The sequence below is a fragment of the Grammomys surdaster genome, unplaced genomic scaffold (assembly GCF_004785775.1).
Source record: "Grammomys surdaster isolate TR1022 unplaced genomic scaffold, NIH_TR_1.0 169, whole genome shotgun sequence".
Taxonomy (NCBI): Eukaryota; Metazoa; Chordata; class Mammalia; order Rodentia; family Muridae; genus Grammomys; species Grammomys surdaster.
In genome coordinates this window covers 5,971,278-5,996,745 of record NW_021604617.1, presented here as the reverse complement: position 1 = coordinate 5,996,745, position 25,468 = coordinate 5,971,278, and the positions used below count along the sequence as shown (strand labels likewise).

General features: G+C 45.3%; 1 protein-coding gene across 1 annotated transcript in view; it reads left to right on the top strand.

Moving 5' to 3' along the window:
- The window catches only part of Kif6 (kinesin family member 6), a 303,671-nt gene that overhangs the window by 141,401 nt on the left and 136,802 nt on the right, over positions 1–25,468 (top strand). Inside the window, exons 11-13 of the mRNA XM_028766687.1 lie at positions 1,574–1,679; positions 2,870–3,005; positions 6,196–6,411. Of these exons, the coding sequence (XP_028622520.1) occupies positions 1,574–1,679; positions 2,870–3,005; positions 6,196–6,411 (458 nt within the window). The remainder of the gene's footprint in view (positions 1–1,573; positions 1,680–2,869; positions 3,006–6,195; positions 6,412–25,468) is intronic.

The following is a 25,468-nucleotide window of genomic DNA, read 5'->3' as shown; positions in this document are numbered from 1 at the left end:
TCTCCCTCTATCACATCCCACCTTATAATTTGAGACAGGGTCTCTCACTGAACGTGGTGGAGCTTGCCAGTTCAGCTAGACTAACTGGCTGGGGAGCTCCAGGGATCCTTCATTTTCACTTCCCCTGCACTGGAATTTACAGGCAGGCACCCTTATTGCTGGCTTTTTACATGGGTGCTGGAGTTCTGAATATAGGCTTCTTGATTTCATGGTAAACACCCTACTAACCAAGACATCTTCCCAGACTCATTGTGATTCTTAAGAAGTGCCATGAGTTAGAGAGCAGGCTAGATGAGGTACATTCACTGATTCTAGAACACTACAGGGACAGGGGATACTGCAAATGATGTTGAGCATGGGGTACAGTGGTTGGCTGACCTCTGCCCTCAAAGGGGGGTCTCTTTTAATTGTGTGAGTGTGTGTGTGTGTGTGTGTAAGAATAGGAAGAACCTGAAAAGTATTGAAAGTAGAGAAGAGAGTCTGTCCAGAATAATGGTGAAGATGTTAAGAGACATAAGGAAGAAAGGATAGCCTTGAAAAGAAGGGAGCCTGTTTATGGGTAAAAGTGCAGAGAGAGCGTGGGTGGTAAGGCGGGGTCATTACCAGGATGTACAGAGTGCACAAGTCCATGGCAGCACCTTGGTTTTCTCAGTCTGGTGAGAGGGTTCCTCACTAGTCCACAGGAGAAATTCAGTGGCAGACATGGGGGACCCTGGGAGGAGTGGGACGATCCACCGTGGAGACCACAAGTCCACTAGGAATGATTGAAGTCACTGTGGAGCACTACCGGGAGCCAGGGGAGGAGTGGGACGACCCACTGTGGAGACCACAAGTTCTAGGAGTGATTGAAGGCACTGTGGAACACTGCCAGGAGCCAGGGGAGGAGTGGGACAATCCACTGTGGAGACCACAAGTCCACTAGGAGTGATTGAAGGCACTGTGGAACACCGCCGGGAGACAGCTGAGTACCAAGCACTTTTAGTGACGCTAATATAGGAATTATTTATTTTTATTACTTCTCCTAATGATGTGGAAGCTTGCACAGAGGCAAAGAGGTTCAGTGTGGCTGGGATTGGAAGCCCATAGAAATCAAATGACTTTTAATGGTTTTAAATTTTTAATTGTATGTATCTGGGTGTGCAAGTGTACAGGCATGAGTGTGGCCATGCACATAGTGCCCTGGGAGTCCCCAAGAGAGCTTTGGATCCCCTAAATCTGAGCTACAGGTGGTTGTGAGCTACTGAACATGGGTACTGGGAACCCAACTCAGATCCTCTGTAAGAACAGCGAGTGTTCTTAACCACTGAGCCATCCCTCCAGTCCCTCAGATAGCTTTTATATGGAGACACGCATGTGAACATTCACTGGAAATTTGCCAAGTAATTAGATGATTACAGATTTTACTTTTATCAATATAGTTTCCCCTCTCTTTCACAGTCAAATCTCGTAATGAATTCTAAGAAAATATGGGCCCAATATTCCGTACTCCAAATGTTCTGCACACAGGTCAGGTCGTCAGACTTCCTAAGGTTTCTAGCTCATTCTTGCTTCTCATGCATTATGTATGTTTTAGGTTGGAAAAACTGATAGCATCCTTTCTGGAGGACCAAGATCCAGAGAGTAGACTGGAAGTTGGCACTGATATGCGTAAAATCCATCACTGTTTTCATCATTTTAAGGTAAATTTCACTGTTTCCTCTGGTCTCAGCCATGTCCTGCCACGCTCCAACTGCAGTAAAAACTCTTCCTGTTGACCAACTCTTGAAATGCCAAGACCCAGCTTCACACATGCAGAAAACAGCCTGAGCATCCAATCATGCTGTGACTATCACTGAGCAGCTGCAGGATTTAGATCTAACTTTTCCACAAATAAACTCTGGCCATGGACTTCTAATTCCTTTGCCAGGAATTTCTGCCTTGTGCCCAGAATATGTCTGTGCTGAAACACACGAACACACACGCGCACACACACACACACACACACGAACTCACAAATGTGTGCATACACATTTTCAGACACTGTCAAGATAATCATGCCCAGTTTTCCCCCAGTATTTTGATTTATCTGAATAATTTTTAATTTTCCTCCGCCTCTGAAGCTTTGCTTCTGTGGAGTCTAAGGGGGTGGGACCATCATCAGTGTTCACTTGTAGTTTAGCACGCTTTGTGAAGATACTGTGCAATGATGAAGCCTGTTACTCTTTTCTGTAGAGATGTGGACAGATCTCTGTTTAACTCATATAAGACACTAACGGACCAAAGAAATGATTCCAACCGAGTCTATTTGAGTGACTCCGTGAATTTTTCGGGGTTACAGAGACTCCAGGGCACTGCATTTTAAAAGTTCCCATCCCAGCATTAGTGAGATGGTGACACAGAAAATCTGCCTGGGCAAAGCTCCCTGCACACCTTGTAGGTTATACTGTAAGAGTCTCCTCCCCTACAGTGATTGTTTTCTGTTTGTTAACCTTGGGGGAAGGACCTTTTGAACTTTGTAAGATTTCAGGAACTTCCTGAGCCTTGGAAGTTTTGTTTGCTTCTGACTGTTTCACGAGTCATAGATCCCCTTTCTTCACTCTGGGGGAGGGAGATACTTCAATTTTGAGTAAATACCTTTACAACAGGATGGGGGAGAAGTCTATAGGAGATACTATTTAAAGAGGAATTTACCAGTTTTGAGAAGAAAGAAGCTCAGGGAGACAGGAATGGGATAGGTGGGAAGGAAGAGAAACATAATCAGCAAATGTAGTAACTTCAGGAAAGACAAGGTTAAGGGCAGAGTGCATGCCCAGTGTGTACTAGAAACAGCATATCAGTGAAGAAATTTAGAACATGGGCGTGGTCAGTAAGTTCTTGCCCCAACTTGCAGAAGCTGTTGAATGACAAGAAAACCCCAGAGAATACAGTCTCCTCCAAAACCACACAGCAAGCATGCCAAGAACCGTTGAAAGATGAAGAATACACAAAGCTCCAAGATCTTCTCAAGCAGAGGGACAATGAGATCAGTATCCTTTCTGGGGGGAGATGAGTGGCTCTCACTCTCCTGGCTTGGAAGGGGAGGAACCTGTAGATTCCCTCCCTCCCCAATGCTACCACATATCTTGGTATCCCAGCCTAGCCCGGCCTGCTTCCCATTCACAGTGAAATGTGTCACCCCAGCAAAGTACAAGCAAACATCTTTAGATTGTTTATAAGTGTGTGTGTCTGTGTGTGTGTGTGTGTGTGTGTGTGTGTGTGTGTGTGTTCACACATGTGGAGGTCAGTTTTCTCCTTCAACTACCTGGAACCTGGGAATCAAACTGAGGTCATCAACCTCAGTGTTAAGACTCCTTTCCAAACAAGCTATCTCTCATGTCCTGATACAGTTAGTCTTGCAAAGAACATTTCAGATCTCAGAATAGTATCAATCCCTTAACACTAAATTTTTTTAAAATATCTTTTGGTTGCTCTGTGATGGGCTTTGGGTTTTGAGACCAGAACCAGTAAGTTAGCTGGTTATCTTTAGCCGGCTGACCAGACACCGGGCTGACCACAGTCTCATCGTGGCCTAGAGTTTGTGGCTGCTGTGTGGGGTGAAATTCAGAAGATGACTGAGAAAAGATGGTGTATAGTATTTACTTTATGAAAAGCAGAGAGATTGGCTTAGATGTAACTTTTTATTTAAAAGCCAGATCTCTTGTCCCGAGTCCCACATACAGATGTTCCCAAATTAGGAAGTGAGCAGAGTTTGAGTGTCCGAGATAGAATTCTTCTTGGCTCCTCGAGGAAGCATCTTCTGGGTGCTGAGGCCATGGCTGCTGGTGGATGCAGACGCTGCCTCCCATTGCAGACAGAAGGGATTGCTTCTGAAGAGTCCCAACGGGGCTGCTGGGACCTCAGGACTCAGGGGCATTTCCTCAGTGCCTCTCCTCATTTTTACCTTTCAATCTTCTTGTAAAAGTCTGGACACTTTCCTGACATTTGCAGCCTTTAAACACTCACAGGGAATAAGTATGCCAAAGTTTTATAAATGTATTTTGGTCATTTAAAAAAAAAAACTTTACAAAGACACTTTAAGTGCAGCTGTTGTGCAGATTACACAGGAGTTGGGGAGATGGCTCGGCAGTTTAAAGTGCAAACTGATCGTGCAGGAGCTGGAGACACAGGCCTGGGTTCCGTCTTCAACATGGGGCTGGGAACCCATGTGCAAACATGTCACGCTACATGTTCATGTTTGTACATCCATTAAGAATGTGTACAGAAGCTAGAAAAGTGTCTCAGCAGTTAAGAGCATGTGCTGCTCTTCCTGGGAGCCATGTTGATCTCTCAGCAGCCATGCCCCAGCACCCACATCCGGTGGTGGACAAGCATCTGTACCTCCAACTCTAGGGAATCTGATGCCCTCTTCTGACTTTTGCAGAATCAACACAGACATACACACACACACACACACACACACACAGACACAAAAGCAGAGAGAGAGAGAGAGAGAGAGAGAGAGAGAGAGAGAGAGAGAGAGAGCTTATGAGGTTAAAAACCAACCCAAACAAAGTTGACGAACTGCCTCATTAGCTTCTGTCTCTAATTTTAGCTGAGTCTTTGCAGACCCCATGTCAAATCAAGTCAGTTTTAGATACTTTATTATCTAGCCAGTAACGGTAAATCCAACTGCAAATTACACCCCCATACACACCCTTGTCTCCAAGTGCCGCCCACAACGTTGTCACCCCTGCGTTCCTTCCCTTTTTCCTACCCCATCCATCTCCAGGGATGGCCTCAGCACTGGCCCCAGCCCCAGCCTGTGTTCTGTTTCCTTTCTTGGCTTTGATCCTAGACTGGGATCTTCCCACTAAACACTACTACCAACCTCTCAATACTTGCCACGGCTTGTGAGCATTTAATCATTGAAGACAAATGAAATGAGATGTGACAGGGAGGGACCAGTCCAGGCTGGCTTGCATGTGCTTATAGAAAAGTGAGGTGTGTGTGTGTGTGTGTATGTGTGTGTGTGTGTGTGTGTCCACCCACACCATCTTCACTGTTGTGAATCCCATACGGCTGTTCACGTGGGTGACATTAGATGCGTCACACTGTGAGTAAGTCACTCAGGGTTCCTTCAAGCTGAGGTTTGGACTCAGAACAGTGGTATGAAAGGAGACAGAGGGGCCGGTGAGAGGGCTTGGTGTGTAAACCACCTGCCGCCAAGCCTGGCAACACAAGTTTAACACCTGGAACTCACATCCTGTAAGAGAAGACAAACAGAGAAACTCTGAGATATTGTGATAGACTCTTGACTATGCATTTTAATGAGGCAAGATGGAATGGGAGCCACCCTGGGTATCCTAAGGGATAAGTGGATTGGCCATCCAGAAATCAACAAGTTGAAGTTAAATCTGAAGAGGAATATGGAGATTGGATTGTTATTTGCTCAAAAACATGTGTAACCTAGGCCCCTCCCACTCTGTTCTGAGCAGCAGTCTTCTCTCTCATACTGCCCCTGTGTTTTCTGAGACTCCTGTGCACATGAGTGTGCAAGTGCACACATGCTCTCCTGACATTGTCTTCCTCAGTGACTCTCCATCTTAGACGTTAAGAGAGTCTCACACTTGAAACTGGAGATTGCCAATTTGACAGCTCACCTTGGCCAGAAGGCCCCAGGTGTTGTCTTTGATCCGCCTCCGTTGGCAAGTGGCTTCACCCTCTGTGCCCAGCCTTTTGCATGCATGTTGAAAAGAAGACAGGGTCTTACATAGCCCAGGATGTCCTCAGAGTCATTAAGTTGACAAGGATGGTCCTGAATTTCTGGTCCTCCTCTACCTTGAGAGTGTTGGAATTATACCATGCACTACACTATCCAGCTCCATGTGGTGCTTGGATGAACTCCGGGCATCATATGTGCTGGGCAAGCACTCTGCCAACCCAGATACATGGCCAGGCTTGCATTTCTCCTTTTCCATACCAATGTTAGTCAGCATTTTAAAGGTCTTTCAGTTTGATAGCTTCTGTATCCTTGTGCCACAGTGAATGGCTGATTCCCTCATAAGCTGTGGACAGCTTCACATGCAAATTCAAGGGGCCACTGTGTTCCTGTTGCCAGTCTGCACCAAACGGCACTAGTTACGGTTATCTGGTTGGAGGACAGTATTTGCTAGAGGAATTTTTGACTGATCGTGGTCATCTCTCAGGAGCCACTAAATCCTTAAATCAGACATTTAGATATCCTGGTCAATATGTTAAAAAAGGAAAAGAAGAAAACTCAGGATGCCCTCCAGTATTCAAACATAGAGAAAAGTGAAGCCAGAGCACCTCAGAACTCACCCTTCATTGCTGGGAGCCCCGCGGGTCAGAGGACCTCGTTCTCCTCAGCCCTGAGCCAGACCCAGGACCTCAGCACCTACAGGCGCAGATCCAGCTTGCTCCACAAAAAAACAGGTGGGTTGATGACATTTCCAGTACCCCTCGTTGTCTGTGAAGGGTTTCCACATCACACCTGTAGTCTGAGCTGTGCAAAAATGAAGGTTCTGATGATGTGTTTGTTATAATTGGGGTTTTTTTTTTCAAGTGAAATACTTGCTTTCCAACTTGAGGAGTGAATGAGGAAGAACCGGGTATGTTGCAGCATCATTGGATGCGGTGTGAGATGAGTCTGGGCACAGGTAGAGATGTTAGCTTCAAAGGAGGGAGAGGAACGAACCCCTTTCTGTGACAGGCAGGTAAGAGTGAGGTCCGTGTTGTGGCATCAGTGTGAAGCTGTTGTCAATACCCAAGTCAGCTGTCCACAGCCAAGTTACTTTAACACATCAATACAGCCGATGTCAAAGGCTGATTAAAAAATAAAAAAAGGAAGCAAATCTATGATGTCATAGGATTCTCTAGGGTTAGGCTCATCCACAGGTCCGTTTTCCTTTTCTGGCTTTCACTAGAGATGTTGGTACAAGGCTTCTAAAAGAACTAATTAGAAGCCCAGTCTCCTTTGTGTGCATTGATCATTTGCAGACCAGCATGTTGTAGTGTCACATGACTGACCCTGGCCTGGACCCTGAGGAATACGAAGGATGGTACAAAGGAATGGAGAATGCCCCCTGTTGGCCATGTAAGATAGCATTTCCTCTGCACAGATTTGCTTAAAAGCTTTCTAAGCCTGGGAACAGTTTACAAGTCTGGTGTCAGGCCTGCTAGTTTTGCTTGTCAACTTGCCACAACCCAGAATGATCTGAGAAGTCCTCCACTGAAGAACTGTCTAGACTGGGTTAGCCTGTACTCTAGGCCCATTCTCTATTCCTACAGGCACTAGAGGAATGTCTGTAAGGGTCTGTCTTGATTTATTTGGCATGGTTTCTAGTGTGTGCTCCCTCAGGAATATAGAGACGTATTCTGAGAGTGAGAACAAGGCCCTGAGCATGGGGAGCGTCGTTTCCTGGCCTGTGCCCTGAGCTGTGTAAGAGGGAAGGACCTTAACTGAGTAAGCAAGAGAGGCTCCCAGCACGTGTTCTCGATGCTCTTGACTGTGGGATAGTTTGTCACAACAGAAATGACAGCGGCATAGGCCTTCTCTAAGCATCCGACTTTGGTTATTGAAGACAACATCAAGTAACATGGAGACAGATTTTGTGAAATCTCACCCCTGTATCTTTGAATTCCACATCACCTTGCCTCAGTCAGTTCCTCCACAGCACGGCGTCGTGGGTTCCATGTCCTAGGGAAACAACAGTGTGTTTCTAAAAGTGAGGGTTACTGATGCCTCTCAGGCACTGGTTACTGCACAGCCCTACTGTAATAAGTCCATTACAGCCTCTTTATTGGTTGGAATCAAATGGGAGGAAGGACCTGGCCTGGTGAATCCTTGAGTTGACCCATCCATCGTGAGTGTATTTGTGGTGCATTCACTTTAAGAAATCACTACATTTTAGTATCCTTATCATGTGTGTTTGTGTTTATAGGTGTGGGCGTGTGTCATAGCCTGCATGTGGAGGGTCAGAGAACAACTTTTGAGAGTCCAGAGTCTCTCCTGGCACCATGCAGCTGCTGTGGTGAATTAGGCTGTCTTGCAGGCACCTTCATTGGCTTGGCTGTCTTACTGGTCCAAGCGCGCACTTTGTTGTAGGCACAATGTTATTTACTATTATTATAAGTACAGTTTGCTCCACCCTAGGCTAAACTGTTGACTTGAATTAATGCATTTAATCCTTATCCTGTGGGGTAAGTTTTCATTTTGCCCCCAAGTTAAAGATGAGGGCATGCATAAACAAACACAGTCCTTGACCTTAGAGTAATTAAAGACTAACATAGCAGAGTCACCAAAGGAACAGGTACTAGGACCATGTCAGAGAAAACCAGAAAGATCCAGAGGGCTTTCAAGGGTAAGGATGGAATCCACTGTTTGGTGATTTGCCAGTGCCCCTGAGATCTAGGACATGGGAAGGTCAGGTGAGGTTGGCTGGTACAGAACAGACCAACAGAAGGCATTGAGACTTGTGGCCAGTTCAAAGGCGATATAGTCTAGGCCAGAACCTGGAGGTGCTAAGAGAGGACGGGCATTCTAAGTGTTAAGGAAGGGAAATGCACAGGGCTTGGCAGCATATGGGCTGGGGAAAGTCCGGGTGAGATGAACCCCAAGGTCTCTAGGTGGCGGTGACAGTCTCTGCAGATATAAGAAATGTCTTCCTTGGCCCTACAGTGATTGAAATTTTGACCATCATGAATATGTGTCAGCACCTGAGCTCTTAGAACCCAGAAAACAATTTCCAAAGTGTGACACTGTAGCTCACTGACTGCTTATTCTGAGCCACAGGAAATTGGGAAGCCACAGAAGCACATTCCCTTTCTAACCTTACCCCGTTCCTTTCTTTCTCCTATTTCCCTCTCTCCTCCAAGGCAGGCCATAGAACCTAGAACCCTTCTCTCCAAATGCCACTCACGGAATGTAAAAATAGCCTCTCAGTTACCCATGTAAGAGCTGACCTAGGGAATGCTCTGGCTTACCTTGCCTGGCTAGATCATGAGACTTTCCCTGAAAAAAAAAAAAAAGGTTCTGTCCTCTACCCAGTGGGAAAAAAGGTCACAGAGAGGCCAACACGAACGTGGGCATGCACTGGTCAGTTTTCTTACCCAGCCCATTATTTGTTTGTTTCTTTGGCCCAGTCACATTTCTATAAAGCTGTCCTCAGACCTAAACATTAAAGGAAAAGGTTTTCTCTAGGTCTTTGAGTCTAGGTCTTCCTTCTGAAGACTCCTTGACCACACAAAAGTTGACTTAAAAAAATCTGCTGAGCGTCTCTTTTTCTACTTTATGTTTGTTATAGGGGAGTCGTTGGTGGCCCATATGACAGGTGAGTAAAGGTTACCCTCCTACCCTACACCACTCAAACAAAAGGTGATTTTCAATACCCGTGGGGGAACACTGTGGTTCACAGTGAATGGAGCTTTAATTTCTGAACCGTTGTGTATATGACTCAGATTCACCAACCCACCCAGAGCTGTGGGCTTGACTTTCTGAGTGTCTACTTCATCTTTCTGTACCATCTCGCTCCTCAGAACGATTACCCCACCTCGTCTCATGCTCCTCTGTCCCTTTATAATTATAGTCAACTTTTCCAAAGCCTCTCCCCTCCCTTGATCTTGCCACTGAGGTGGACCACAGTCTTGTTTGGAAAACAAATTAAGTTTACTTGAACCGAAAATCTCTGAAAAAAAAAAAAAAACAGCAAGAGCAATTGTTTTCAAGCTCCAAGAACAAATGAGGTCAAGGCGTTGGAGAGGGGCCTCCCGTCTGAAACTGCTTTTGAGTTGCCTTAACTGCCATTGGCTGGAGTTCCAGGAGAATTGTAAATGGGAGTCAGCCGACAAATGGCCTGATAATGATCTAACCATTTGGGGAAGGGTTTGAGGGGGAATGGACTTTATTGTCTGGCAAAGACTACAAATAGGAATGAAAATTGCGGAGGAATCAGAGCCGCAGAGCGAGCACCGTGGAATGAGATCCTTGCTAATGTTTAAGATCCCGGGAGCCGATTAGATGTTCAGGACCACAGAGGCTTATGAAAAGCTTATGTAAACTAGAGCATATTCAAATGAATCAATACGTTTGCTGGTTTGGAAGATTTTCTGTCTCGGGAAGGTGTTTTTGTCTCTTCTAACCATGCCAAGGCTGTTTCTAATGTACATTAGGTCACCTTGACCGAGCTCGGAGAGTGTGGTCAAAGTGTGCCCTTCTTCCTCTCTCTCCCACTCTCCTCTGACGGATGCTGAGCCTGAGCACCTTTGAATTAGAAAGTGGGGCTGGATTTACCCTTCACTGGAGAATCCTGAAGTCATTGTCCAAGCAGCTGGCCAGGTGGAAGAGAGTCAAGCATTCCGGGCTTTGAGTTGTTGGTGTGGAGACTGAATGTCTGTTGTGGTTTTCTCAGAAAGACCAGAGGGATTGTTCAGACTCAGTTTGGAGAGTTATACTGTTCTTTCGTGGGGCTAGGGCTGTGGCTCGAGTGGTAGAGTGCTTGCCTAGCAAACACTCAGCCTGATGTCCATCTGCAGCACCTCATTAAAACACTTGTTTAGTGTAGGGTGGGAATTAGGGGAAAAGAGATGTCTTGGCACTTAAGAACTTACACTACTCTTCCAGAGGACCCGGGTTTGAGTCCTAGCACCCACATGGCAATTCACAGCTCTGTAACTCCAGCGGAAAGCCAGATGCAGCAGCCTATGCCTGTTATCCCAGCACTGGTGGGGCAGAAGCAGGTGGGTCCCAGGACCTCACAGGCCAGCCAGCCTAGCTGAATGAGTGATCTGTAGGTTCAGCCAAAAAACTCCTGTCTCTAATAATAATGGTGATAATGGATGATGATGATGATGATGTGGATGATGATGATGATGTGGAGGGGCTAACGAGATGACTCGTAGTTAAGAGCATGTGAGCATGCAGTATTCTTGCAGAGGACCCAGCTTTGATTCATAGCACTCGTGTTGAGCGGCTTATAACCCCAGCTCCAAGTGTTTCAACACCTTCTTCTGGCCTATGAGGGAACCTACACACATCCACACAAAACAAATTGTTCCCTTGAGACCAAAGCCTTCTGTTTATTAGTCTAGCCATACCTAGTCCTCCACTAAGTTACAAAGAAAAGCTCCAGGAGACACCAATGGGGGGGGTACGAAACCCACCTTTACGCTTCCCAGAGGAAAGGCACTCTTGCATATCCCAGGACGCCCAGTCATGGATTTACCCTGCTAATTCCTGGGGAAACGCATCTTTCAAACCCTTATTTGAAAGGTGTGTAGATGAGGTGGGTAAACGAGATCTGAACACGAAGCCAGGAGGGAGAGAAGGTGACCCACAGATGGGCAAGCACACAGATGTCTGCGCTCAGGTCTGCGCACCCCCAGACTTCCATCTTTGTAAGCCCAGTGAGGTCTTATGAGTTCTTATCTCAGATTTATGAGCTGAACAATAGTTTCTGGGTTTTGTTTGGTTTGGTTTGGTTTTGGTTTGGTTTTGGTTTGGTTTTGGTTTTGGTTTTGGTTTGGTTAGGTTAGGTTTGGTTTGGTTTGGTTTGGTTTGGTTTGGTTTGGTTTGGTTTGGTGTTTGGTTTGGTGTTTGGTTTGGTTTGGTTTTGAAGCACTTTGACCCTTGGTGAGAATGAATTTCTGGTGTTTGGCTAGCTACAGTGGACAGCATGAGCTCTTACATGCCAGCTAGCTTCTGTCAGTTTGACATAAACTAGAGGAACCTAGTCTATTTTCCCATCTGAAAACCTCAGATGAGAAAATGCCACCCATCACAGTGGCCTGGAGCAAATTTGTGGCACATTTTCTTGATTGAAGATGAATGTGGGAGGGCCCAGCCGACCATCGTGGGTTATCTATAAGAAAGCTGGCCGAGTAAGCCACAGGAACAAGCCAATAAACAGCATTCCTCCATAGCCCCTGCTTCAGTTCCTGCCTCCAGGTTCCTGCTCTGTTTTGAGTTCCTGTCCTGACTTCTCTCAGTGATGGACTGTGATTGGGATACATGAGACAAGTAAAATATTTTCTCCTTAAGCTATTTGTGGTCACAGTCTTTATCACAGCAATATAAACACAAACTAAGACAAGCCCTGTCTGTCTGTCTGTCTGTCTGTCCGTCTATCTATATCTACCTATGTCTATCCTTTTATGTGTGTCTATCTACTTCTGTTCTATATCTATCCACCTGGCATCCATCCATCCATCCATCCGTCCATTCATCCATCCATCCATCCATCCATCCGTGCATGTGTCTACCTATCTGCCGATTAATCTCTTTTGGAATCATCCGTGAATACCTGTGGTAATTTCAGTCTAGTTGGAGCGATACGTCAGTGGCTAGAGCTGTCATTCCACAGAGTGGAAGCTCGAGGAAAATGGCTGGTATGGCTCCTCAAAACGTAGTCCAGGGCTACGGAGATGGATAAAGTGCCTGTCTTGTGAGCACAAGGATTTAGAGGGAATATTTTGTGTATTGTATGGACTTAATCTTAGTCAAGGGTTTCTACCCTGTCTTTGATCATCATTCCGTTCCTAGATAAAAGACACAACACTGTTATGTTTATAATAAGCCTTTAATGCACTAGGGCTGGGCAGATATCTTCCCTCAACGCTATTAGAATGTACTTTTCCATCAATAACCCGAACTACAGTTTGCCATGTGCCGTCAGGACAGCCCTTAACTCCAATAGGCCAGCCTTCATGGTCATGTGTTTACAGCTCATCTACCCATAGCTCTTCTCCTCTCTCCACCCTCTACTCTCTTTATGGTTCTGACTCAGGCCCCAAGCCAGGGAACCGAAACCTCACCTACCTCTCTCCTGCCCAGCTATGGGCTATCAGTGTCTTTATTCAACCAATAGTTTCAAATTAAGGAGAGTTTCAAATTCTCTCCTCCCTGGGGGCAACCAGGCCTTGGGGGCCAGTATTTAGCATTACAGTGCATAGCAAAAGACCAAACCTCAGCACAAGGACCTGAGTTCATTCCCCAGAACCCACGTTTTAAAAAATGTTAAATATTATAGTCCCTGCTTATGATCCCAGTATTGGGGCGGTAGAAGCCAGAGGATCCATCAGTTATCTGAGGGACGGGAGACTGGCTTGGACTCGTTTCTTCAACAATGAAAACAGCTTTGTAGCTTCATAGATGTGTGACTTCCTCATCTAGAAAGTCCCCCAAATTTCAGGTTTCTACAGATTTCCTTTCTGCTGAGAGGCCTCCACTGGGTCCCCTGGAGGTGGCACACAGGAGCAGGGAGGTTTGTCCACTGTTCTCTTGGGTTGGATCAGGCACACAGCTAGGCGTACTGAGACTTCCTACCCTACACTGCTCATTGTGTCCCTCCCTCTGAGGGGAAGTCTTAAAAGTCCATCCCCTGATGAGGGACACTAGTTACCCCAAACACTAGCACCTGCCCTCCCTGAAGTTTTAGGAACCTGTTAACATCTACTTTATCAAATGTGATTCTCTGGGATTTGCATCAAATTACAGGTAAATGTTTCTACCTGTGTGCACCTACTTATGCAGATTTGTAATCAGAGGACCAGCACCCAGTCTCTGCTAGGCCCAAAGTAACCAGTACCCGAACTACCAGTCTGACCGTAGGCTTAATCTAGGTATTGATGACTCTTTATCTTGTGAATGTCTTCCTAGAGCTAAGTCTTTACTATATTTATTTTGGAAGTAAATTTAATAGCTAAAGTTATTACTGATATTAGGATTGATAATGTAGTCCATTCTACTGGGAGTGTTTCAGGTACCTGGAAACACTCCGAAGTTTCCAAAGCTGACACGAGAAATCAAGTATTATTATTTACATTCTATATTCCATGGAAATACGTGCTATGCTAATGATCAAGCATGAAACTGGGACAGGCAAGGGGTACTTGTGAACTTTGTGAGGCTGAAAGACTGAGTAAGCTCCCAGAGCCATGCTTCTGGGATGATGTCAAATGCCTTAGAGAAGCTAGAAGATACAATAAAAGTATTGTCATTATACACACACAAACACGTGCACAGTGTTTTACCCATTTTCACTCCTAATAAAAGCCAATTCAAAGCTCTCTTGAGCCATCAGGGCATGAGGTTTTTTTCTGTATTTGTGCCATCGAGACATTTACATATCTGTCTTTTTTTTTAGGGGTTTTCCTATCTTTTGTAAAAGACTTTTTAAAAATTATATGGGTTTGTACATGCCTATGTAAGGATATGCCGATGCTACAGATGTCTGCAGGGGCCTTTGGATCCCCTCCGCCTGGAGCTACAGGCAGTTGTGAGCTACCTAACGGTGGATGCCGGAAATCAAGCTCACTTCCTGTGCGAGAGTGGTTAGTGTTGAGCCACAACTCCACTTCTGGGTGTTTCATTTCCACAAAAACTAAACACCGTTTGAACAAGGCTTAAATGATGTTTTGTGAGACTGGAGTGGCCTCGCCCACAAATTCAACCAGCCAAGTGATAGACGGTGGTCATTTGGAGAAAAGCCCCTAAGGATTTACATCAGCCTTCGTGGCCGGTTACCACGCAGTCACATAACAGTTGTACAGTCTAAGCATGTAAGTGTTACCCTTTTCTTCCTATGAATTTGTATCAGTGTTCACAAGGTTAACACCTAAGCAGCTCCCTTCATGAAGCTGTAAAAATATTTCAAGTCTCGCATCTCTCTCAGTAAAACTCTCAGTGAAAAACATCATTCTACAGTTTTGATGTAACCTGAGAAAGAGTAGGCCTAACCATTAGCCTGCAGCACAAGTAACAGCACAAGTAAATCACCTCAATCACAGCTGTGCCTGTACCACAGACTCGTACTCCACACGGCCCCTCCCACACTGACACAGCACACGGGTGCACACCAGCTCTCCCCGTTCGCCGTGCCTTTCTCCTGCATCCTGTCTTATTCTGTTCTTCCGGAGAACAAAAGTATCCCGCTGCCTGTGTGATGCAGAACTATCTGAAAGATAGATTCCCTAGTGCATAGGTTAAATTCCAATCTGTTCAACTCCTTTAACTTCAGCAGTCCCTGGCTGTAAGCACCAACATCTCTCTTGTCTCCTGTGGTTCCATGATGCCTCTGACCCACTGGTTCCACAACGTAAGCAGATCCAGCATGGCTGACGGATACAGGAGATGATGAGAAAGTTAACACTTTACCTAATTCGGTTCTTTGTGGTTTCTTCACCCAGGCTCAGGATGGCTTTCTGATAACATCGTACAGGGCAGGAAATGTAATTTAGCACTCGACTGCTCTCTCTGAACTCATGGAGTTCTGTTAAACTTACTGTGTCAGCTCGGACAGACAGCAGACAGGCTCTGTTTCAATCTTTCTAAGCAGAAGTAAAAACCTAATTGATGACCGAATCCACTTCCCAACTTCATTGTTCATTACCTCGCCCCACTTTAATTACACATTCAGCATGAGGTAATCAATTCTTACCATTAGCAAATGGAACCCGCAGGAGCTCATTATGCCCGCGCTCATGGCTCCAATGCTCAACTTGCCATTTCTGCCGGACAGCATTGTTTCATAGAAGATTGACACCATGTCTGAGACCCTATTCCTCACCAAGCAGCAGCAGGTGATCTTGCTATTAATGCTGTGTGACGTGTCGGAGGGAAGAAGTTCCCCTCAGCCTGTGCATCCCACAGGCACCAACAGTGTAAAATCTAAGACAGATGTGGTTGCTTAAATGAGAGCCTATAGGCTCAGACATTCGAACACATGGTTGCCAATCGGTGACGTTTCAGGGGAGATTTGGGGCATGCAGCCCTGCCTGAGGAAGTCTGTCACTAGGGCTGGGTTTTGAGACATCATAACCCTACCCTGCTTCCGGTTTGCGCTCTCTGCTTTATCCTTGTGGTTGAAGATGCAGTTTCTCGGCTTCCTGTTCTGGCCACTGTGCCTGCCTGCCATAGCGCCTCACTAGAATGGAGCCATTCCTCTGAAACCATAAGCCCAAATAAAATAATAATTTTATAAAAAGAATAAAATAATATTATTAATAATGCTGTATTATATATGATGTAATACATTATCAATCATATGATACTACATAATTGTCATTAATATTATTAATACTATTAATAATTAATGATGCCAATTATTGATATTGTTGTATTATAATATTGTTAATATTATTATATTAATTATATTATATTAATGATAATAATATATCCTTCTATAAGTAGCCTTGAACATGGTGTTTTCATCACAGCAACAGAAAACTAACCAATACTGCAGTCACTGGATTCCTGTTGCAGCTGCCGCAGGTTTTTCAGCACCACTCACTCTTGTCCCCTCCTTCCCACAATTCCCACCCCTGCCCCAAGCAAAAGCCTGTTGTAAAGGCCATGGCGCTCTGACCCAAACAGCTCTCTTCTTCCCTGAGTCTGAAATCCACTCCATGCTGTTTCCTTCCGAATAAATGAGATCAGCGCCTTGGAAAGAATGAACAAAAGCTGGCCGCTGTGCCTCACTTCTGTGATTGCAGCACCGGGAAAGCTGAGGCGGTGTTACCACAAATTGGAGGTCAGCCTGGGCTATAGAGTGAGTTTCAGACCAGCCTGGGCTACATTCCGAGAACCTGTCTCCAAGTTTACGAAAGGAAACAAGAAAGAACTAAAGTGCAGGCAAACTATCGTGTACCTCAAGTGTTTCATCTGGCCCGGATATGTGGGTGGGGTCCACAGGACAGTGTGTTCTATAGTTACCAGACAAGCAGGAGTGCCATTCGGTATGGTAGGGACAAGGAGGGACAGGAAGAAGAGGAGGAAGAGGAGAAGAAGGAGGAGGAGGAGAAGGAAGAGGAGGAGGAAGAGGAGGAGAAGGAGGAGGAGGAGGAGGAGGGGGAAGAAGAATCATCTTACCCTGGAATACTGCTACCCTCACCTTCCTGAGGAGACTCCCAGGGTGCTCTACTATGCGGAGTCCACATCCAGCATTGACTGCTGGGGTTCAAGGATCCAGGAAGGAGCAGGAAGCAAGCACCGTCAGCTGTAGCTGTTCTTCAGGAAATGATTCCGAAAGGAGTATCAGAAAGCTGGACCCTGGATTTGCCGTCTGCAGCCAGTTCAGGATCACGAGAGAGTTTGTTGTCTATGTGGTGACTGCCTGTACTTAGCAAATGGAATGTCACAGGCAGCGCCATCTTTAATTTTACAAGTGATACTTGCAACATTTGCCTTTAAAAAGAACAAAAGCATTACAAATAACAATTTCCTGAAATTTTACCTTAATCTTCCAGTTTATTACCTTATCTAAACTACCGTTTTTAAAAACATATATTTATGAATTGGTGCATAAATGTATAAATATATATATTATACATAAATAATCAATATAAATCTAGTTATTAATTTCATATAAGTGTATGTCTATAAGTATGTGGTTTTATTCATGTGAATATATATAATCTAAATAATATAAATATACAATTAATATTTATAATTATAATGTATTTTGTAAGTAATCAACAATTAAGCCTACCAGTTATATGTTACTTGAGAATATGTAAATTTGGTACATAAATGTATCATCTGTATATATATATATGTATATATATGTATATATATATGTGTGTATATATATGTATATATATAAAATTCAGTACATATATTTATCATCTGCATATATAAAAACCTATGCTCTAGGCTGCAGAGATGGCTTAGTGGTTAAAAGCACTGACTGTTCTTCCAGAGGTCCTGAGTTCAATATCCAGCAACCACAGGGTGGCTCATAATCATCTGTAATGGGATCCGATGGCCTTTCTTGGTACATCTGAAGACAGCTACAGTGTACCCATAAAAACAAACAAACAAACGAACAAAACCCTCTATGCCGTAAGGCTGAGGAGACCACAGCCTTCATCTCTGCTACCCCGTGCATGCAGTGCTAACGGTCCAGCCAAGACCACAGCCCATGGCCCTGGAGCTCAGTCCTCTCTGTTCCCACTGCCCAGCCTTGTACTCTGCTCATTGTTGGCACTGAGCATGTGCAGTAAGATTTACTGGAAGCATATGATTGGCTCTTCCCACAGTCCCGCCCTGGGTTCTCTTCTCTGTAGAGATGGGTGACGATTCAGTTTTCTGAGTACTTAGCAAGTCTTGTTTTCAATTCATATTTCCTTTCCCCATTTTTCTATTTGTCTTTCCTCTGTAGGCTCCTGAGACGGCCACGGGGCTTGAATGTACCACTTTCCTTTATATCTAAAAGGGAAAGTCCCACTTTCAGAAAGGGTGCCAGGCAATATCCCTTCAACACTTGATTTTAGAACAATTTTTCTTTTATATTCAGTTAGCACCCAACACCCTAGCATCATCCTCCATAATTTTGTTTGAATACATTTGCTAGAGTGACCGCAACAGCCACGGGCAAACCACAGCCCCCTTTATGTACATAGAGTTTTACTGAATGCATTCATTTGCATAATGTCTATGGCTATTTTTGCAACTATAGAAATAGGTTGGGTAGATATAACAGACACTCTTTGGCACACAAGAGAAAACCCTATGTTCTTCCAGGCCCTTTACACAAAATTTTTAAAAACTGAGTTCTAGAAGAAATTTTAAAGCAGGTGAGACTTGCCTGGGGCTATCTGGCCTCCTTTTTTTACTGTTACAGCCTCTGTTGTTGGAGGGCTTCTTGTCACACCCCTTCCTTTCCTTATAAATGGCAAGTTCTCCCCATCTTTCCCTCTACTGCTAAGGGCGAGGAATCTCTGACCTGGTAGAGGCTCTGGAGGGAGGAGCTAGAGGCTAGCCTTAGTAAGCAGAAGGCAAGGCTCAGCTGTGAGAGCCTTTGCAGAGGAGTCTGCAGATGGAGGTGACAGGATCTTGAAATGGGGGAAGAGAAGGGTCTTAGAGTCTGTGATGGCTAGCAGGTCTCAAAGTGCTGGATCTCAGCTCTGCCAGGTACTGGTAAACATGGGCTACACTACTGAACAGTTAACAGACTGGATTCCTGTTAACTCCTCACAAGGCTCTTATGTGTCCTTGATAAAACAGGCTTCTTCCCCTTGCCTTCCGCCTTCCTGATTTATGGGAAACAAATTGTCTTTAAAGGTAACAGCCAGGAATCTGCTTGCTGGGAAACTCGGTTGACTCTCTGGTCATGGAGGTTTACCAAATGCGTCTTGGATGGTAACATGCAGAACTGTGAAGAGGCACGGGATGGGGTGGGCTGTATAGTGAGGGGGGACTGGAGCCGAGATCTATACAAGAGCATTATGGGAAAGTTCCCAAGCTTGCCTGCCTAGTAGCAGGGAGAGGAAGGGGTAAGGACCATGAGAGCCCAGGATCAATCCAAAGTAACTGTCACTAAGGGTGACATATCTCACTTTCAGAGGTCTGAAATGAGCTAGGGTTCCTAGCAGCCTGGGATTGGTGATTAAGAATCCTAAACACTGAGCCAGTACTGACTGATGGTAAACGGGCTCAATCCCCATTCCCCACCCCACTCCTCTCTGCACACAAACCATCTACCCGGGATGCTGGGAAGTTCAAAATGAGATCTTCAAGTTCAGGCCAGCAGCTGTCAGAAGCCTGCCATTCCTGGGGTAGTCCTCAGCCTCAGCTAATGACAACAGACTTTCACAGCATTGACAGCTAGACCAAACTCGAGGCTGACAGACCTGCTTTTCTTGGAAGTAAAGAGCCTTTGAGCGGGAGGGTGGGTAGGTAGCAGGGAAACTCTAATTCAGTGCGCTAGCCGGGCAGCACCAGGTATTTTTGTTGGACCAGGGCCCATGGCTGACACTTTGGCAGACTGGTGCCTATCACTGAGAAACATACAGAAATTGCAACAGAGAGGTGATACAGAATGGAAAGTTTTCCGTTTTTAGCGCAGCCCCAGCAGAGGAGCCAGAAGCAGGCAACTGCATAAGAATCCAAGCCACCTACAGTTATAAAAGAACCCAGTTAGAATCTCGATTTCTGTGACCCCGGCTATTCACCTATCACAGTGTCTGTCTTGCAAACCTGGTACAAGCGTCAGAGACATCTTAAAGTAGTTTTGATCAAACTACTTAATCAACACTAGCAATCAAAACAGAATCCATATACTTGCTAATTTTCCGAGGCATCCCAAAACTTTACAGATAAGTTGTGAAGCAAAACCAAACCAGACCTGTACTTACACGGGCCTTGGCTCCTTTGAGGTGTATAATCAACGTAGTGCATGTATAGTTATCATTGTGAGTTCAAAACGAAAGGTTAATAGTTAAGTGACCCCTGTCTGACATTAGGCATTAAACACAGAGGGGCAATTTCTCCATAAAGATCACTCCCCCCCAAATGGATCACTATCTTCTACCATCATTTTCTAACTTGGAAATGGAGAGATTTCTCTCAACTTTACTCCTCAGGGGTCTAGATCCTGCCGTTCCCAGGAAGAATGGGAAGTGATTTAGCTCCTCCCAGGGTTTCTGCAAATCTCAAATATCTGTGTGGTAATAGACGGTGCTTTAAAATAGCAGCAAGCCTTTAGGGAAGGAAATGATGAGATCCTTGGAAACACGAGTGGATCTGGGAGGCCGTATATTAAGTGGGGTGACCCAGACGCCGGAAACAAAACGCGTTCTCTTACTGAGGTACAGGTGTTAACTTTTAATAGTTGTGTGTGTGATGAAGGTGTATGAGAGCAGGCATCGACTGTTAAGCCAGACAAGAGATCGCGAAGGGAGAACAAGAGGTGTTGAGAAAGAGGAGAAGACAAAAGGACACGTGACAGGAAGTAGAAAGGTCACCAGGCCGGGAAACTTAAAATGGCAGAAGAGAGATGCCACAAAAAAAGATTGAATTCTTTACATACTAGTAAAAAAAAAATCAATTAAAAATAGTGACTGAGCAGAGAATGTAGCCAAGAAATATTACTAACTCTCTCAGAATCCCTGTTCCAATAGGACCAGCTTAGCTCCCTGAAACCCAAGGTCTAGATGTGGCAGGCTCTCTCTCCCCTGCCGACTTCCATCCATCCTGTGGTCAGTCAGCAAATAAAGTGTGGCTTAACAGCGAAGCCCCCGGGTCCTTAGGTAGATCTCTCTCAGTCAATGGTGGGCACCGGGGCCAAAATGTAACTGGATACGGATTATGTGGGATTTTCAGAAACAGAGTAGACTGCTTAGGGGTTTCATAAGAAGGGAATGAAGAAAAACGGGCTGACAGCTTGAAAGACAGACGTAATGGAAGACATCATCAGGATGGGGAGACCACAGCAGCCAGGGACGATAGGACCCGTCTGCCTGCATCTCCAAGCTACCGCTTATTCAGGAGTCTCTGAACTCCTGTGGTTGTCTCCCACGTTAATTTTTGGCATGCTTAAAAAGCAATCCGTGTATGCACTTGACTCTGTGGTTCTCTGGCCCCCTCCCCTCCATGGCCACAGCAGGCTGGCTGCTTTGCTCTTCACAAAGTATAGGGCTACAGAAAATCCATGAGATAGGATTTGAATGGGGGTAAATACTAGCCCTTCTCCCTACAATTAATTGACCTAAAGATCTAGAATCCACACATAGAGGTACTACTTGTTTTATTCACTGAGTCTTGGGCTTGACTGATTCCCAACAGAGCTCACATCTTTGCTAGTGAAGCCGAAGAATCCCCCAATGCACTGTAAAGGAGGCTAGGGGAAAGACAGAAAGATGGACACTGAAAAAAATGGGTGCAGGGTGTAAATATGTCCTCCAACCCACTTGCCCTCTGAAGGCCACCATCTTGAACTGTGGCTGGGCTAGGAGTATACGGGAGAGTGGTGTCTCGGTCACAGCACTACTGCTTCCTGGTGATGCCAAGAGTTTTCTTCTCTCAGACCATACAGAGCCATCTCTGGCCCTGCCTTGCTGCTCTGTATCACCAGCCACATGTGTCAGTCTTATCCCAGACTTACTTCAGGACTGAGGCTCCAGATCAGAGCACACACCGGAGCCCTCTCTCTTGTCCCCCCGTCAGTCACCTTAAACGAACAAGGACTCTCTGGAACCCACCCTTCAGTTACAGTCATCCAGCTGCCTTTTGGCTCCTTGAGGAATACATCTGCAAACATGCTGGTGACTGGTTAATTCTAGAGTGACCACCAACACAGGGTGGGGAGTTTCAAATGCAGGGCTTCACACACGCGTGCGCACACACACACACATCTTTATTTCCTTTCCCTAAATAAATGTGGCCATTCTGCAGTTTCTGGTATCCCCATCTTCACCCAGCCCACCCCCCAGAAACTCCCTTGATGTGAAAAGCATGTCTGGACTGAGTCTCAAGAGGAGGCTGGTGAGAGCGGCGCCTGTTTAAAAATTTCCAGAGGGTTCCCCATGTGCCTTCGTCCCTGTCTTATCTTCTTTATCTCTAAGGTCAGAGGAAGAACTTATGCACTGTTTTCCTCGGAGAATATTTTACACGAATTCATCTCGATTCTTTATTTCCTACAAAGAGGATCAAAGACGGAGAATACGGAAACATCCCGGTGGTTTTTACTTGACCGTAGAAGGAATAAGATGGTTTTTTTTTTTCTTTTATGCCTGAGCATTACATTTTCTTTTTGAAGCTCAGAACTCTTAGCGCATTAGTTTGTTTGTTATAAAATTTAACATGAGTCTTTGTTCAAAGGATGCATTCCTTCATTCTTCTGTTAAAGCATGCAGTTCAAAGTGACTGCCTCCTCCCCAATACACTCCACATGCCTGTGAGTACTTAACGTTTTGCTGGAGTTTCAACGTGAAGTGTCTCCCAAAGGATTGGTCCCCAGGGTGACATTATCAGGAGGTTGTGGGGCCTTAGGACCTGTTTGTCACACCCCTTTGCTTTCTGGTTGCCAGGGGACAGTTTGCTGCACCCTAGACTTGCCCGCACTGCCAGCCAGCACCCTCACAGGAAGCCGAAAACCATCACCGTTCCCCTGTCAGGCAGAGAAAACCTTTTCTCTTTCTTAAGTTATTTTAGATATTTTGTTACAGTAACAGAAAGCTGACTGATACATTTACGAAACACAGTACTTTCTTTTCTGAGCATTCAGTTCTATAGACTCATTATTCGTTTGACCAGGAAACCTTTCCTTGCAATAGGAGGAGGCTGCATCTTCTTAATATATAAACAGTCCTGTGACTGGCATTGCTAGGACTTAGGTGATCACGGGACTGTGCAGTCTTAGCTTCAGAAGATGTGTCCTTGTGTATGTATGTGTGAATATACCACAGTGCACTCATCAAGGCCAGAGGCCAAATGGCAGCAGCCAGTTCTCTCCTTACACCATGTGGCCCCAGGGCATCAAATGCGTGTTGTCAGGCTTGGTGGCAAGCACCCTTGTTTATTGAGCTCTCTTGCTAGCACTTGACACTGTCTGCCCTTGATCGCACCTCTTAATACTTCACAGTGGGGGTTGGATTGCAATGTGGGTTTTGGTGGGGACATTCCAGTGACTACACATGGGCACTATCAAATCTTGCACACTATTTTCATCTGAAACTTCTTGTCAGCTGTTCTGGCCTGATCCTGGACTTTTCAAACTCTTCCCCAGCGCTCAGGAATTCAACCTAGGGCTCTAGACACCTTGCAGGGCTGTCTTTGGTCTCTGTGCACAGCTTGGTAAGGGGTTGCCTGCCAATTGGCCTCTGACCTTGATAAGTGCACTGTAATATAGTCACACATACATACACAGGATAAGTGTGATTAAAATTTCTAGTCCTTTCTTTAAAGAACTTTTTTTTGTTAAAGGGTAAAGCCAAGAGGAGTTGAGCTGGTGAGGTGACAGATTCATATTGAGACTTGATCTTTGACATACAAACCAGCTTAGTTGTGTCTCTGACATGTGCTCCTCTAAATGCATGATGCCCTTTGGCTTACAGGAAAGCTGCCATCAGCTACAGGCCCTGACCTTGACCCGTCCCACCTCATAACCATAAGCTTAATAAAACTTCATTCTTTATAAATTACCCAGTCCGTGGTATTCAATTTTAACAACAGACAGTAGATTAAGGAATCATGAAAGCAAGGAAATTATTATATTTGGAGCAGAGCAAGCGTACCTAGTTCTTGACTGTCTGTGATAAGGCGGTACACAAGTTCTCTGGCCTAAAGACTCCAATAGAGACAATACTTTGCCAAAAGCAATAGCATTAGCATCCCCACCCATTAAAACATGTCAACAGCCTAACAGGAATGTGTAAGCCCTGTTTCCATTGAATGTGAGCATCCAGGGGGAAGCAGAGCAGGGGAGGGTGAGCATCCAGGGGGAAGGAGAGCAGGAGAGGGTCTAACACATGCCATACAAACAGACATACAAACAGCAGGCTCCCAGGGAAGCTCGTTGAACGAAGGACCGGGATGACAGGCGGAATGTCTACTCTTGGCTCTGCCGTTAATTGCAGGAGCTTGGGCAGGTCACATAACCACTTTATCATCATCCCTCTGACCAATAAAACCTCAATGTCCTCATCTGAAAAATGAGAAGGTTGAACTATTGGACCTCTAAGGTCCCGTCCAACTCCGGCATTCCAGAATCCACGTGATTTATTTTGAGTAAATAGTCTTTGAGTCATTCCAGATCGACAGTGTTAGAATCCTGTAGCAAAGAGAAGTAATATTCTCTGGGTTTTTTTGCTAGAGGAGGAAGAGACTAGGCCCTGAGCTTTCAACACCACTTTAATTCCATCAAGCATGTCATGTCTGCCCGGTAAATGGAAGACCGCAGGCTTCATGCTGGGCAAATGGACTCTTCCTTCCTGCTCTGAGTGAGCTCGTTTTTCAGTCATGAAACAGTCAGCTTCATCGAGGAAGTGAGACCTGAGTTAATGGGTTAGTTGTCACAGTGAAAAGAAAATCACATTAAATACAACGGGTTCCCTGCTTTGGGCTATAATTTTTTCCCCTCTGTAATAATCCTGTGTCTGCAAAAAGCATCAGGCTCGAGGCCCAGATTTAAATCAGGTCCAGGCCGGGTTCTTCGGATGCTTCACCTTGAATACCATACTTCACTGTAGAGCAGTGACATCAGGTTTTCACCCCCAACCTCTTCATCCATGGACAGTCTGAACAGGGTACCAAACTTAGTAGCTACAATAGACACTCCCATGCAAGAGGGGTTAAATGGGAGGTATTCAACAGACATTTGGGTCAGAACATCTAGAACAATCTACCCAGGCCCATGTCTTCAAGTCTTACAGTAGGGTTCAGTTCTGGCTTCTTAGAAGTGTTTCTGTGGCTCTTGGCTTTGTCCTGTCTCTGTCCTCAGCTCCAGTGTAGGGGAAAGCCTTCACGTTCCATAAGAGGCAGCTCTTTTGCATCTGGAGCATCCTTCTCAGCCCATGAGCATCTGTAAAGGGCTAGGATCACAAAGCCTTCTTACATGTCTCCCTGCCTCATTTCATTCACCACATGCTAATACAGTATCATTTATTTTTAAGTTTCATTTCAGCCTTCAAGAGGCAGAGGCAGGGGGAGGGGCAGAGGGGAAGAGGGGCAGAGAGAGGCAGAGAGGCAGAGAGGCAGAGAGGCAGAGAGGCAGAGAGG